Below are 13,031 nucleotides of genomic sequence, written 5' to 3'. Positions count from 1 at the left end.
AGTGGACGCCGTTTATAACAGACAATAATCAGGAAACTCAAATGGAAAAGATTTCTGAGTATTTTAATGGTTTCTGTATTTCATTTAGTGTTATTCACTGGATTAAAAGTCCAATTACTGATGATGTTTTGGCCAGTTAATAGAGTCAGACTGTGCATGCTTACATGTTCACCGTTGCACAGGTATATTTCAGGTTTGTTAATTTCATCTGAGGTAAGTTTCATTTATCTCTACAGTTAAAAACAAATCAAACCATACTACTGACACGGTAAAAAGCTGTTTGTCTTCCCCTTTGCCACACACCTGTACCTGTGGCTGTTGATTCCTATAAGCATCTCCTGTGTCAATGCTCCACCCGGTGGTCACACACAAAATAATTTTATCCCGTAAGAGAAAATTCATGACTCAAAAGAAAAAGAAACACAACCCTTTAAAATAAACTTTGTTATTATTTAATCTTGTCATCAATGTGTTTATTTGTATATTGGATTAGTATCTTAACCTTGTTTGTACTGTAATTATTTAAGAAAAGCAAAAACATAATTCACAATTATATGAATATTTGTCACTTTAAAGAAAACAAGAGTCAGTAAGTCAGGACCAGACACTGTGACAATATGTCTTTTATTTTTGAATGCTTATTGATTATAAAGTGAAGGAAAACAGATGAAGAAAGAACCCAACACACCAGAAACTCCTATTGTATCACAGAACGTTCAGACAACATTTGGACTTTTATTATTATGTATGGATTATATTTATTTTCTATTTGGACATTTTGAAGAGAAGATTGTCACCACTCATGTCTGGTAGGTGGATGTTGTTACCTTTGGACAGAGCTGACAGACAATATTCAGTAAATTGGAATAATATCACTGTATTCAAATGTTTCTGTATTTCATTTTGTTATATACTAGATTAAAAGTCCAATAACTGATTATGTTTTTGTCTAGCTCAGAGAGTCAGTTTCCTTCTAATGTTAAAACTCAAATGTGAACCGTTTCCTAACTCTTCAGATAATAAACAAGAGAAAGTGAGTCTGTCAGCAGAGAGCTGTTTCTGTCTGCACAACAAACTGAAAGTGAATCAATGAAAGAGATTATAGATGAGCTGTAGTGAGATCATGATGGTGGGAGGCCTCACAGCTTCTTGGAGCACAGGAAAGGAAATATTTTGGCACACCAATCGTCATTCCAGGTCATTCCTGGAGAGACAGTTTCCAGAGAGTTTTAATGTCTTAACTTTTTATATTTCAGACCTGAACATACGACCAACTGCAATAAGTTTAGAAATCATTTTTGGATCATCATGTTGTTTTTTACCCAAAAAGTTCATGTGAAGACAGTGCTCCACCAGAAATAAGTTGTCAGGGAGCCCCACATGCCAGCGTCGGTAGTTGAATGGAGATCCATCAGACCACTGCCACACGCCCTCCTGGAGGAGAAAGATTGCTTCAAAGTCAAAACAAAAGAGGATACTCCTATATTCTGTTGTATTATTATTATTGAGTAATTTTCCTCTTTCTGTTCTTTATTTCTTTCATCAAATTTCATTTTCTCAATAGCTAGAGAGACGAGTGACATCACTTCCTGCAATGATAAAAATCTCACCTGCACTGAGTCAGAGCCTCCGATCCAGGTCCGTCTGTTTAAACCGCTCACTTGTTTAATGAAGGTTCTGAGGAATTCATGTTCCTCTTCTGAGTGGACTGAAGCCAGATTCCCACCGGCGGCCTTGCAGAAGTTCTAATAGAGACAATATAATAGGTTAAGAACATTTAAGAAGAAAACATAAACCCAATCACAATTTTAACAGATGCACTCTCAGGACATTTAATTTTTACTGACATACCTTTGGACAATGCAGGATCTTTACTGTAACAAAGTATTAATACTTTTAGAGACTGTCCTCCCCCAAAAACTGTCCCATAAGTCGTTTGTTCAGGCAGCAATTAGGACTCATATTTAGGTTTATAGTGGTTTTGCCCTCTAATGGCTGTAGTGGTTATGACTAGGGGTGTCATGATACCAAAAATTCAGTAGTCGGTGCCAATACCGGTAAAATAACAATTGTCAATGCCAATTTCAATATCATGGTAATAGAGCATAGAACAACACAATAAAGTGCAATTAATGGTCATAGTGCAACAAGTAGTGTCCCCAGATATATTCCAGACTTTCAGGCATCTTTTCAAAAGGTACTGTGCAAAAACAACAACAGTGTTTCTAACAGTTGCGTGACCAGAGACGTTGGCTAATGTCCTCCCGAACAGGTAGCTAAGCATTAGCTTCAGGCAAATTTATCACGGCTACAAGGGACGGGCATTTTATGTAATTTCAACATCTGTGTACTCACATTGAATTATATAGCGTACCCGAGTTGGTCACTGGCAAAAAACAATTGAGACACTGCCAGTAAAGTGATCCCGACGGGTCCTGGCTAACCGTGGTTAAACGCAGCCATGCTAACCCTGCTAACGGCTAACGTTACCGGATGAGCAGGCAAGCGGGCCACAGCTGTTACAACGTGTAGCCTGTACAGCGGCCGTAGCCGACAACGGTGAGTTATTTGAAGCCAAGAGAGAGGAGCTGTAAAGATAGAGAGAAGAAAGAGAGGACCGCGAGTTTGCAGTAAACCGGCCGTATTTTAGGTCTGGTAGAGTTGACTCTTGGCCACTTCTTCGTGACCTCCTTCTTCTGAATGTATCGACCGGCACACTCTGAACCGTATACTGCCCCCATCAGTTCCGGAAGAGGTGCAGCACCGATGCTGCTAACACTGGCATCGTCGCTAACGGTGCCTACAGTGCTTCAAAAAATGGGCATCGTCTGTGTTTTGTCATTTTATCGGTTCTCGTGACATCCCTAGTTATGACGGCAGCAAAGCAGGAAGTAAAGTGATTTATTTTTTGCTCCCGTCATAACTACTATGGCCACTAGAGGCCACTAGAAACATAAATATAGGTCAGGACAGTCTTGATAAAACTGCTGTACCTCTGCATCGGTCCAACTCTTTCTCTGGATGTTGAAACTGAAACAGCGAGAGCCGAACTGAGTCCAACCAGGAGGGCAGTGACCTTCAAGACAATGTTGGAAAAAAGAGAAAGTTAGATTCTTGTTACGTATCAGTTTATATTTTCTGTTGCGTGTGTGTGTGCGTGTGTGTGTGTGTGTGTGTGTGTGTGTGAGGGGGGGGGGTGTGTAAATAATCTGACCTTGGATTTTGTCTCTACATTTAGAAATCTTCTGGATCAACGTTTTGTGAGTTTATCTAGGAACATTTGAAAACACATGTCCGACTTTTGTTTTATTAATTATTATGGTTTATTGACTTACGTATCCTTTTAGCTTAGGTTGTACTGATTTAAGGGATATGAAACATCTGAAGATACTCCAAGAAATGACATCACAATAAGCTCAAATACCAATTTATGCACTGAAGTACCATCTCTATTGCAGAGTTCAACGGGTTACAAACAACTATCCTCACAGTTCACAAAGATACCAAGTAGATTTAACATCCAAATTCTTTATTGAAATTAATGAGACTTATAACACACAACAAGCCCACTCACAAAGTGTGGGCGAGGTCCGACTGTGAAGAGCCTTTCTGCCACACAGTGGTCTGCCAGAGCTGACGCAACAAATTTTCTGAGATTTGGCTACAAAGCTATTCAAAATGCGTGCCACAGAGATTGTGTCCCTGCGCATGCGGATTGCGTCCCCGTGTGGCGGTCCGTCCCATTGTTGTCGCCGGCGTGTGGCGTTGAATTTCCCCATAGTTACGTCCCCCAGAGCAGCCCAGTGTCATGGCAGTTCGTGAAATGGTAACGTTAATATCAGTCACGTTATTAGCAATGGTTTGATCTAAAAATACCAGATAAACGTGATATCACATATCGCTCACTGATATGGTTGTACATTATGCGTAAACAGTTTACCATATTTTCACACTTAGTTTTTTCTCTCATATAAATCTCTCCAGTAGTCCACAATCTCTCGAATTTCAGCTTCTTTGACCATGTTATCACTAATCATAGCATCATACATTGCTCGGATCTTATCCGTCACATCTTCTGCCGTTTTCAACTCGTACAAAACTGTTTCTGCTACCTTGGATTCTATCCTCATCAGCACGGAGATGTTTCAAGGCCAGAAAGCGCTGTACAACAGAGATGAATTTATCGGCCAATAGTCTTTTCATAAGTTGTTCAAAGTGGCGTACATAGAACCATTCTGGGATACTCCCTAAGCAGTCATGATGTTTCTGGCTTGGATGATTGATCTATAACCTTAACACACTTCTTCCCAATAACGATAAAGTACAATGTTAAGCAGATGTAAAGACGCCGTTTTAACACCATCTATAAACAACGCTGACACCACTCCGTCTGTCTGATCCCCCTCCACTTTGTCTGAACAAACATCAGCACCTGTCGGTTGTAATACAGTGGATGGCCATGCAGATGGAGGCGGGAAGTGTTCAGGTGTTCTAGGTGACGATGATGATGATGAAAGTGATTGAGTAGAACCGGTTGCAGTCAGTGTAAACAACCCATGTGGGCTAGGAGGTGCCCCAGGGGAAGGATAACACCTCTCCAGACCTTCTGGGAAAAAAAAAAAAAAAAAAAAAAAATCACACATTACAGTCAAAGTAAACAAAAACCTTTTTAACTAACGTGCAATTAAATAACACATACAAATTAGACCCACCGTTTGCTAGTCATTGTGTCTGACGATTTTAGGTCTATAAAGTGGCAGGGGCAGGGTCTGTTGTCCACCATCATCAAATATCAACCTTTTTCTTATGGTCTCATAAGAGCTCCTTATTTGGTCTCTGCTGATGGTATCAAACTGCTTCTTCAAAATCTCCCAATCACACCATTGTGTAAAGAAGACGTTTTTAAACCACTTGTATTCCTCATTAGAAACCGGATATGGCTTTAACTTCCATTCTTCACGACCTCTGGCAGCAACTACCTTCTCCCTTTCTTTGCATACGCTAAAAAGGAAAAATAAAATCCTCTGTAGATCTGGTTAAACTGTCTGCTTCCACACAATAGATTTTGGTCCCTTTGTCGCTGTCCCACTGCTACACATACACTATCTCAGGAAATCCAGGATTGTCAAGGTCCGGGCAGACAACCTCACAAAAAAAGGTTCCCGTCTTTCACTGAGATTGTACACTCTGTTTTAGCTTTGCTAGATAACTTCACAACAACACTAGTGTACACAGCTAATGTCACATATCCCGCACTATATTGAATAGAATAACAGTATCCATTGGCCAAGATTCCTCTTGCTTCACCAAAAGAATTAAAAAGAAAAAAGCACAGTTGGTTGTTGAGATGATCTTTTAGTGGAGGAAATAGTTTGGAAAAAAACGAGCTTACAAGCTAGCTAGCTATCGAACTAAAAACAGCAGGGAAAAGAGAGCAGACAGCCTGAAACACAGACTGTTAAACCCTACAAACCACACCCTGTATGGCAGTTTGACACCCCAACCCTAACCCTGAAAAACTAGTCCATGCATTTGTTACTTCCAGGCTGGACTACTGTAATTCCTTATTATCAGGATGCTCAAATAAAACCCTAAAGACTCTCCAGCTGATCCAGAATGCTGCAGCGCGTGTTCTGACGAGAACTAAGAAAAGAGATCATATTTTTCCTGTATTTGCTTCTCTGCATTGGCTTCCTGTAAAATCCAGGATTGACTTTAAAGTCCTTATTCTGACCTACCAAGCTCTAAATGGTCATGCACCATCATATCTTGAAGAGCTCATAGTACCTTATTGTTCCACTAGAGCACTGTGCTCCCAGAATGCAGAGCTACTTGTGGTTCCTAGAGTCTCCAAAAGTAGAATGGGGGCCAGAGCCTTCAGCTACCAGGCTCCTTTCCTGTGGAACCAGCTCCCAATCTGGGTTTGGGGGGCAGACCCCATCACCACTTTTAAAGAGTAAACTTAAAACTCTCCTCTTTGATAAAGCTTATAGATAGGGAGTGAGGAGTTGCAGCGTTCGCCTAGATTGGCGGTGGAGGGTGTGTAGCCACAGTCATGGTGCACCCCCTTCCTACCTTAATTATGCTGTTATAGTTTTAGACTGACGGGGGACTTCCTTTGACACACTAAGCTTCTCTCTCCTCTCTCTTTCCATCTGTGTGTCTGGGTCTGTCCAAGGTTTCTTCCTAAAAAGGGAGTTTTTCCTTGCCACTGTCACATTTACGCATTTATGCATGCTCTTGGGGGAAATCACTGGAATTGTTGGGTCTTTGTAAATTCTAGAGTGTGGTGCAATCAGTCAATAGCAGATGTACAGGAAGATAACATCTGGGCGTACAGCCAGGGACAGCGAGGTCAATGGCCTTATGTGGTACCTAATGTTAAACACGTGATGTACTGATATGGCCTCCATCCTCCCAAATGTATAAATGACTCACATGCTAGAGAATGTCTTCAGTTCCTCTGCAGAGTAACTCAGGTCTTTGGTAGAATTAAGATCTTATGTTTGGCAACATTTTGTTCCTACTGAAAATACCTTGATTAGTAAAATCAAGGAAGTTGAAAAATCCAGAACAAACCAACATGGAGAAGAGAGGAAAGAGGCACACACAAATGCACTCAACAAAAAATACAAAACCCTACGTAACATTATATGAACAAACAAGTCAAATACAATCAGAGCAACAAGTCAGAGATACTTTACTGACCTGGGCAGGAGGGTCGTCCATGACACTGTGATCACAAAAAGACGTATTAAACACGAGCAGTCTAATTACAGGACTACTCAACTCAACTTTATTAGGGCCCGAGCGCCGAAGGCCCTATTGAAACTGAAGGAATTATTGTTTCTTTCTTTCTTTCTATTATTTTCTTTTTTATTATTAATAGGCGCACAAAAATGGCTTGCGCCCCCTAGAAAGTTAAGAAAATTTAGCCCCTGCAGTGCGTTTAACGTAGACTCACGAAACTTGGTACACATATGTAACATGTCAAGATGTACAAAAAACTTCATTAGAGCCATACCCTAAACCCAACAGGAAGTCCACCATTTTGAATTAAATGTTCGAAATTAGTGCGATTTTGTCCATTTCCACATGTCGTACTTTAACGAACTCCTCCTAGAGATTTCATCCGATCAACTTCAAACTCGGTCGGTGCCATCTTACGACGTTGAAGATGAAAAGTTGTTAAAAGAAAAACTTTTCGTCATAGGGCGTGGCCGTGGCGGGGTGGCCATTTTGTGCGTTTCGCCACCGAAACAGGAAAGGGGTGTAACTCGAGTGTACGTTGTCCGATTACCTCGAAACTTTTCAGGATTCATAAGAGTCCAACCCTGAGGACAAATAAAGGCCGATATTTACTTAAAGTCATAGCGCCTTCTAGTGGCAACAGGAAGTAGGCCTAAAAGTCAAGGTGCTATACTTTAACGAACTCCTCCTAGAGATTTCATCCGATGGACTTCAAACTTGGTCTGTACCATCCCAACACCTTAACGATGAAAAGTTATTAAAAGAAAAACTTTTCGTCAGACGGTGTGGGCTTGGCGTGGTGGCCATTTTGAGTGTTCAGCGGTGAACAAAGAAGTTGTTGTAACTTGAGTGTACGTTGTCGTGTCTGCCCAAAATTTCTCACAATTGACAAGGGTCCAGGCCTGAGGACACCTACAGGCCAAAATTGACTTTTGGTCATAGCGCCCCCCGCTGGCAACAGGAAATCTGCCTTATGACAAACATCATCCGATTTACATGAAACTCAGAATGTGTGGTCTACGTGTGATACTGAGCCGCCCCCTATAATATGGCCACGCCCACTTACTCAGGCCAACATTTGAACCATTTAAGGTAGAGTCTTGTGTGAGGTGTCATTGAACTCAGCAGAGACTTCCTTCTTTATCGGTGATAGTTTGGCCCGCCGCCTATGTTTAAGCCACGCCCCCTTTTATTACTAATGGCCCGATTGATGTAAACACTTGTGTGAGGTGTCACTGAACTCAGCAGAGACTTCCTTCTTCATTGGTGATGGTTTGGCCCGCCCCCTATGTTTAAGCCACGCCCCCTTTCATACATGCTGACCCATTTAAGGTAGAGTCTTGTGTGAGGTATCATTCATCTCAGCAGAGGCTTCATTTTTAATTGGTGATGGTTGGACCCGCCCCCTATGCTTTAGCCACGCCCCCTTTCACAGCTAATGAACCGTATGACGTAGAGTCTTGTGTGAGCTATCGTTGAACTCGGCGGGGAGTTCCCTTTTCATTGTTGCCCATACATACACATATGTATATTCATACATATATATACCTACATATACATACATAATATACATATGCACACCTACACCCAGGGATGTAGTGGAGGCTAAACGCACGTAAACTCCGTTTGCGCACCTCCCAAAATTCGGAAATAGCATTTACCCACCTCCAAAGTGCGTTTATCCACCTCTAAATTGCGTTTATCCACCTCTAAATAGCCTATAGTTCCTAAGCCATTTTAAATTAAGCTTATGTCGTTTTAGTTTCATATTGTTAATTATTAGTTTCATAGGTTGTTAAACCTAAGACAAAGTCTTTCATATTGCGCTGCATTACTGTCAGTGTTGACCAATCACTTGGTGTTTTAAGCCCACAATATCGCTGCCTGGAAGGCACTAGGATTAGGCAATGGTTAGGTGCCTTGAAGTCATGAAGTCAATGGTCGCAGCGCTGCCTTGAAGTCAACGTTGGGGGCTTAAAACACCATCGAGCATCTCTTGCATAGCCAGCAGGAAGCAGCAGACTGCATCAAGATTCATCAGTCACTAGCCCATACTAGCCTACATGTCTCATGTTATGATGAATGCATTGTAAAAATGGATATCCGGCAATTTTTTAAGCGCCGTCAAGACAGCAGCCCTCCTCCTGATGCCAGCAAACGGCCTCGGCTACAAGCCCAAAGTGAGTGAGCTCGGAAAACACTACTAAACTTCATGTTTTTGAGGTTAATTTGGTTCACGGTAGATTCATGCCACTGACTCAACAAGTCACCTCTACCTTTTCCCATTAGCCCATGTTACAAGTACAATTCAGCATACATTATCAGATAAATAACTGGATGTAATTATATGCATTCTCTGGCATTTAAACCACTGAAAGTTTGTGACAACAAGCTCCCTTTGGTAGTCAGCTAGCTAGTTCATGTTATCGCTATAGCTGTTCGCGGTTTCGCGTGTACAGTAAACGTTTCTATGGTAACAGCGAGTTGGACCAATCAGAGGCGTCACTGTTAAGCTTAGGACTGTGGGTAGTGTAGTTTTTCTCCATAAGATTGCGGATAAAAACATGTTTTTCTTGTAACAAGGTTGATTTCATACAGACCTCTAGCTTCTACAGAAGCAGAAACTTTCGTTTCACTGAGTCTACCTCAGATGGTTCAGACAGTTTTACTTAGTTTGGTGAACGTGTCCGTTAATGTCGGCAGAGATTACGCTTATGGAAACTACAGTGCAACTTATATTGTCTTTCTTCTGTTAATTACACGTAAATAACCGTATGAATCAAAACATGATAGTATGTTAGTGTTGTTAACTTAGTGAATAGCCTTCTTGACGTGTGTTGTCACAGTTTAAAACGTTGGCATCACACACACACTAGCACTACTCTTAGCTAGCTGGTGAAGTCAGTGCTTTTTCTGTTAGGCTAACGTGGTGTGTGAGCAGTTGTGATTAGGTTTCTTTTTGTTATCCAATACCAGATGTTTGAAATGGATATCTGAATATAATCTGTTAAACTTATGTGTTTAGAACCACTGTATATTATGTAACTGAAGCAGCTGTAATGATGCAGTGTATTTTGTGTTCAAATGGAACATTTTTGGTTTTATTGTTTTTTTAGTTTTGCAAAATCGTCTGTTAATGTCGGCAGCCACTACGCTTGTGGAAACTACAGTGCAACTTATATTGTCTTTCTTCTGTTAATTACAGAAACTGAGTTTTCTTTAAATTAAAATATGTGGCACCAGATTCATCCTTCTGTCATTAATCTGCAGGTCTGCTACATTAGCAATTGGAAAAAACTGTAATCGACAACTATTTTGATAATTGATTAGTCGGTTTGAGTCATTTTTTAAGACAAAAGTAAAAAATTCTTTGATTCCAGCTTGTTAAATGTGAATATGTTCTAGTGTCTTCTCTCCTCTGTGACAGTAAACTGAATATCTTTGAGTTGTGGACAAAACGAGACATTTGAGGACGTCATCCTGGGCTTCTGATCCACATTTTTCTGACAAATTATAGATCAAACCACTAATCGATTAATCGAGAAAATATTCAACAGATTAATCGACTATGAACATAATCCCAAATCCATAATCCCAAATCCATAATCATTATGTACAAGTGCATTGCATTGGAAGCCCTGGATATAAGCCTCCCTCTCTATCTCTCTTAAATATTTTTGTTCTCTCTGTTTTGTCATTTAGTAAACTTTATAGATTTCAACCATATTATTCCTTCTTGAATCTTTTTAAGAAGAACTTAGATTAATGTATGAATTGAATAGTGATTGTGTGACCTTTGATGAGGGAACAACCAGTGATAGCCTTGGTAGTACCATCAAATGATAGCCTATAGCGATGTCATCAGGATACACATACACCGGTAGGTGGTGGCCCACCTTACCGGGTGACCACGTCGTGGTCCAACAGAATTTATAGTTTACCCACCTCTTTTTTTACCACTACACCTCGGCCTACACCCATACTCGCATGTATACACATATATAAAAAAGGACAAAAAATATCCCGAATATTTGGGTATTTTAAAACAAAAGTCCAGTCACACATGATGAAAACATTTACAGCAACAGTTTCCATGCAAGTAAGTAAAGAGCGATGTTTTGAAGCTGTGCAAAGAAGTGACAGATCTTAGAGACCCACGCAGGCTATTCCAGTCTGAAGGGTTTTTAAATTTAAAGGTACGTCTACCTCTCTTTGTAGATGTTTGGCACAGTGAAGAAGGGATATTCAGTGTGTCTCAATCTATAGCTGGGTCCATATGGAATTAAATATTCCTTCAGGTAAGAAGGATAATCAGAGTACACACATTTAAAATATTAATATTTAACTGAGATATTAACTGTGACACAACTGTTAACCTAATCAATTGAGTGAAACAGTTAATAGAGCAATACAATATTTGTAAATTACAGTTGATCTTTTTCACAACATAATTAATATGACACCTAAAGGAGAGTTGTGAATCAAGCCAAAGGCTCAGATATTTAAGTTTATCAACTTGTACAAGTGGAGTATCATTCAGTAGAAGGTGGTTGGATTGGAACCAAAGTTGAATGGCATTAAAGTTAGATTGTAGTGAATCTTAGAGACAGACACATTAGATGTGTAGACACTGTCATCTGCATATAGATGAATAAAAAACAGTCTGAGCAGATTTGAGGAAGATCATTGATAAATTAAAGCTGCAAGCAGCATTGGACGTGCCCTCGCGCCTCTGCGTGCGTCGGGGTTACTGGCGGACGCTGCTCCTTGCGACCGTGCGTTTGCCTGGCACTCAGACACTGCCAATCGTCACCAATGAAAAGGGAACTCCCTGCTGAGTTCAATGATACCTCACACAAGACTATGTCCTACAGTTCCTTAGCTGTGAAACGGGTCATAAGATATAAAAGGGGGCGTGGCTAAAGCATAGGGGTCGGGCCAAACCATAACCAATGAAGAAGTAACTCTCTGCTGAGTTCAATGACACCTCACACAAGAATCTACCTTCAACTGTTCAAATGGTATGAAAGGGGGCGTGGCCTGAGTAAATGGGCATGGTTAACATATAGCGGGCGGCTCAGTATCACATGTCGACCACATCCGATTTCATGTAAATCGGATGATGTTTGTCATATAAGGCTGATTTCCTGTTGCCAGCAGCTGGCGCTATGACCAAAAGTCAATTCTGGCCTGTAGATCTCCTCAGGCCTGGACCCTTGTCAATCGTGAGAAATTTCGGCCAAACTGGACAATGTACACTAAAGTTACGATAACTTCTTCGTTCATCGATAAATGCTCAAAATGGCCGCCACGCCACGCCCACACCGTTTCATATCATTAAGGTCTTTAGATGACACAGACCAAATTTGAAGGTCGATCTGATGAAATCTCTAGGAGGAGTTCATTAAAGTATAGCACCTTGACTTTTAGGCCTACTTCCTGTTGTTACTAGGGGGCGCTATGACTTTAAGTAAATTTCAGCCTTTATTTGTCCTCAGGGTTGGACTCTTATGAATCCTGAAAAGTTTCAAGCCAATTGGACATTGTACACTGGAGTTACACCTACTTCCTGTTTTGATGCCGAAACACACAAAATGGCCGCCCCGCCACGGCCACGCCCTATTGACGAAAAGCTTCTCTTTTAATCTTTTCATCTTTAATCTTTATGATCTTTTCATCTTTAACGTCTTATGATGGTACAGACCAAATTTGAAGTCAATCGGATGAAATCTCTAGGAGGAGTTCGTTAAAGTATGACATATGGAAATGGCAAAATCACACTAATTTCGAACTTTAAATTCAAAATGGCGGACTTCCTGTTGGGTTTAGCGTATGGCTCCAAGTACGTTTTTTGTACGTCTTGACTTGCCTCATGTGTACCAAGTTTCATTAGTCTACATTAAACCCACTGCAGAGGCTCAATTTGTTTTTTCACTTTATAGGGGGCACTAGCGAGCCATTTTTGTGCACCTATTCTCAAAACCCTTAAAATACGTAGATTTTCAGCAGGATTGATGCGACCGCCAATTTTGGTAAATTATTGAATATGTTAAGCCCCTCAAAAAGGTGATTCATTTGCCGGGAAAATAATTCCTTCAGTTTCAATAGGGCCTTCGCCGCTGTCAGCGCTCGGGCCCTAATAAAGAAAATAGGAGAGGCCCTAAGGAGTTTATCTGTGTTTTAAGCCCCCATCATCTCTCCATTGTACTAGGATTAGGCAATGGTTATGGTTAGGTGCCTAAATCAATGGTCGCAGCGCTGCCTGGAAGGAGACGTTGGGG

The 13,031-nt window shown here is 40.8% G+C and overlaps 1 protein-coding gene across 2 annotated transcripts in view; it reads right to left on the bottom strand.

Annotated features, from left to right (window-relative positions):
• Window positions 1–605: 605 nt before the first annotated feature.
• Window positions 606–13,031, bottom strand: part of LOC114563529 (galactose-specific lectin nattectin) — a 43,745-nt gene continuing 31,319 nt past the window's right edge. The window contains exons 4-9 of one of the 2 annotated variants that reach the window (XM_028590314.1): window positions 6,709–6,733; window positions 4,433–4,606; window positions 2,994–3,076; window positions 1,611–1,745; window positions 1,323–1,434; window positions 606–1,204 (exon numbers count right to left, since the gene is read on the bottom strand). In XM_028590314.1, the coding sequence (XP_028446115.1) occupies window positions 1,140–1,204; window positions 1,323–1,434; window positions 1,611–1,745; window positions 2,994–3,076; window positions 4,433–4,606; window positions 6,709–6,733 (594 nt within the window). In that variant the 3' untranslated portion in view covers window positions 606–1,139. Of the gene's footprint in view, window positions 1,205–1,322; window positions 1,435–1,610; window positions 1,746–2,993; window positions 3,077–4,432; window positions 4,607–6,708; window positions 6,734–13,031 lie in introns of those variants that run through there. The other variant, XR_003693634.1, reaches the window with a different exon arrangement.

Source organism: Perca flavescens, chromosome 11 (assembly GCF_004354835.1).
Source record: "Perca flavescens isolate YP-PL-M2 chromosome 11, PFLA_1.0, whole genome shotgun sequence".
Lineage (NCBI taxonomy): Eukaryota > Metazoa > Chordata > Actinopteri > Perciformes > Percidae > Perca > Perca flavescens.
The sequence above is the reverse complement of the archived record's forward strand: the minus strand, read 5'-3'. Positions and strand labels throughout refer to the sequence as shown.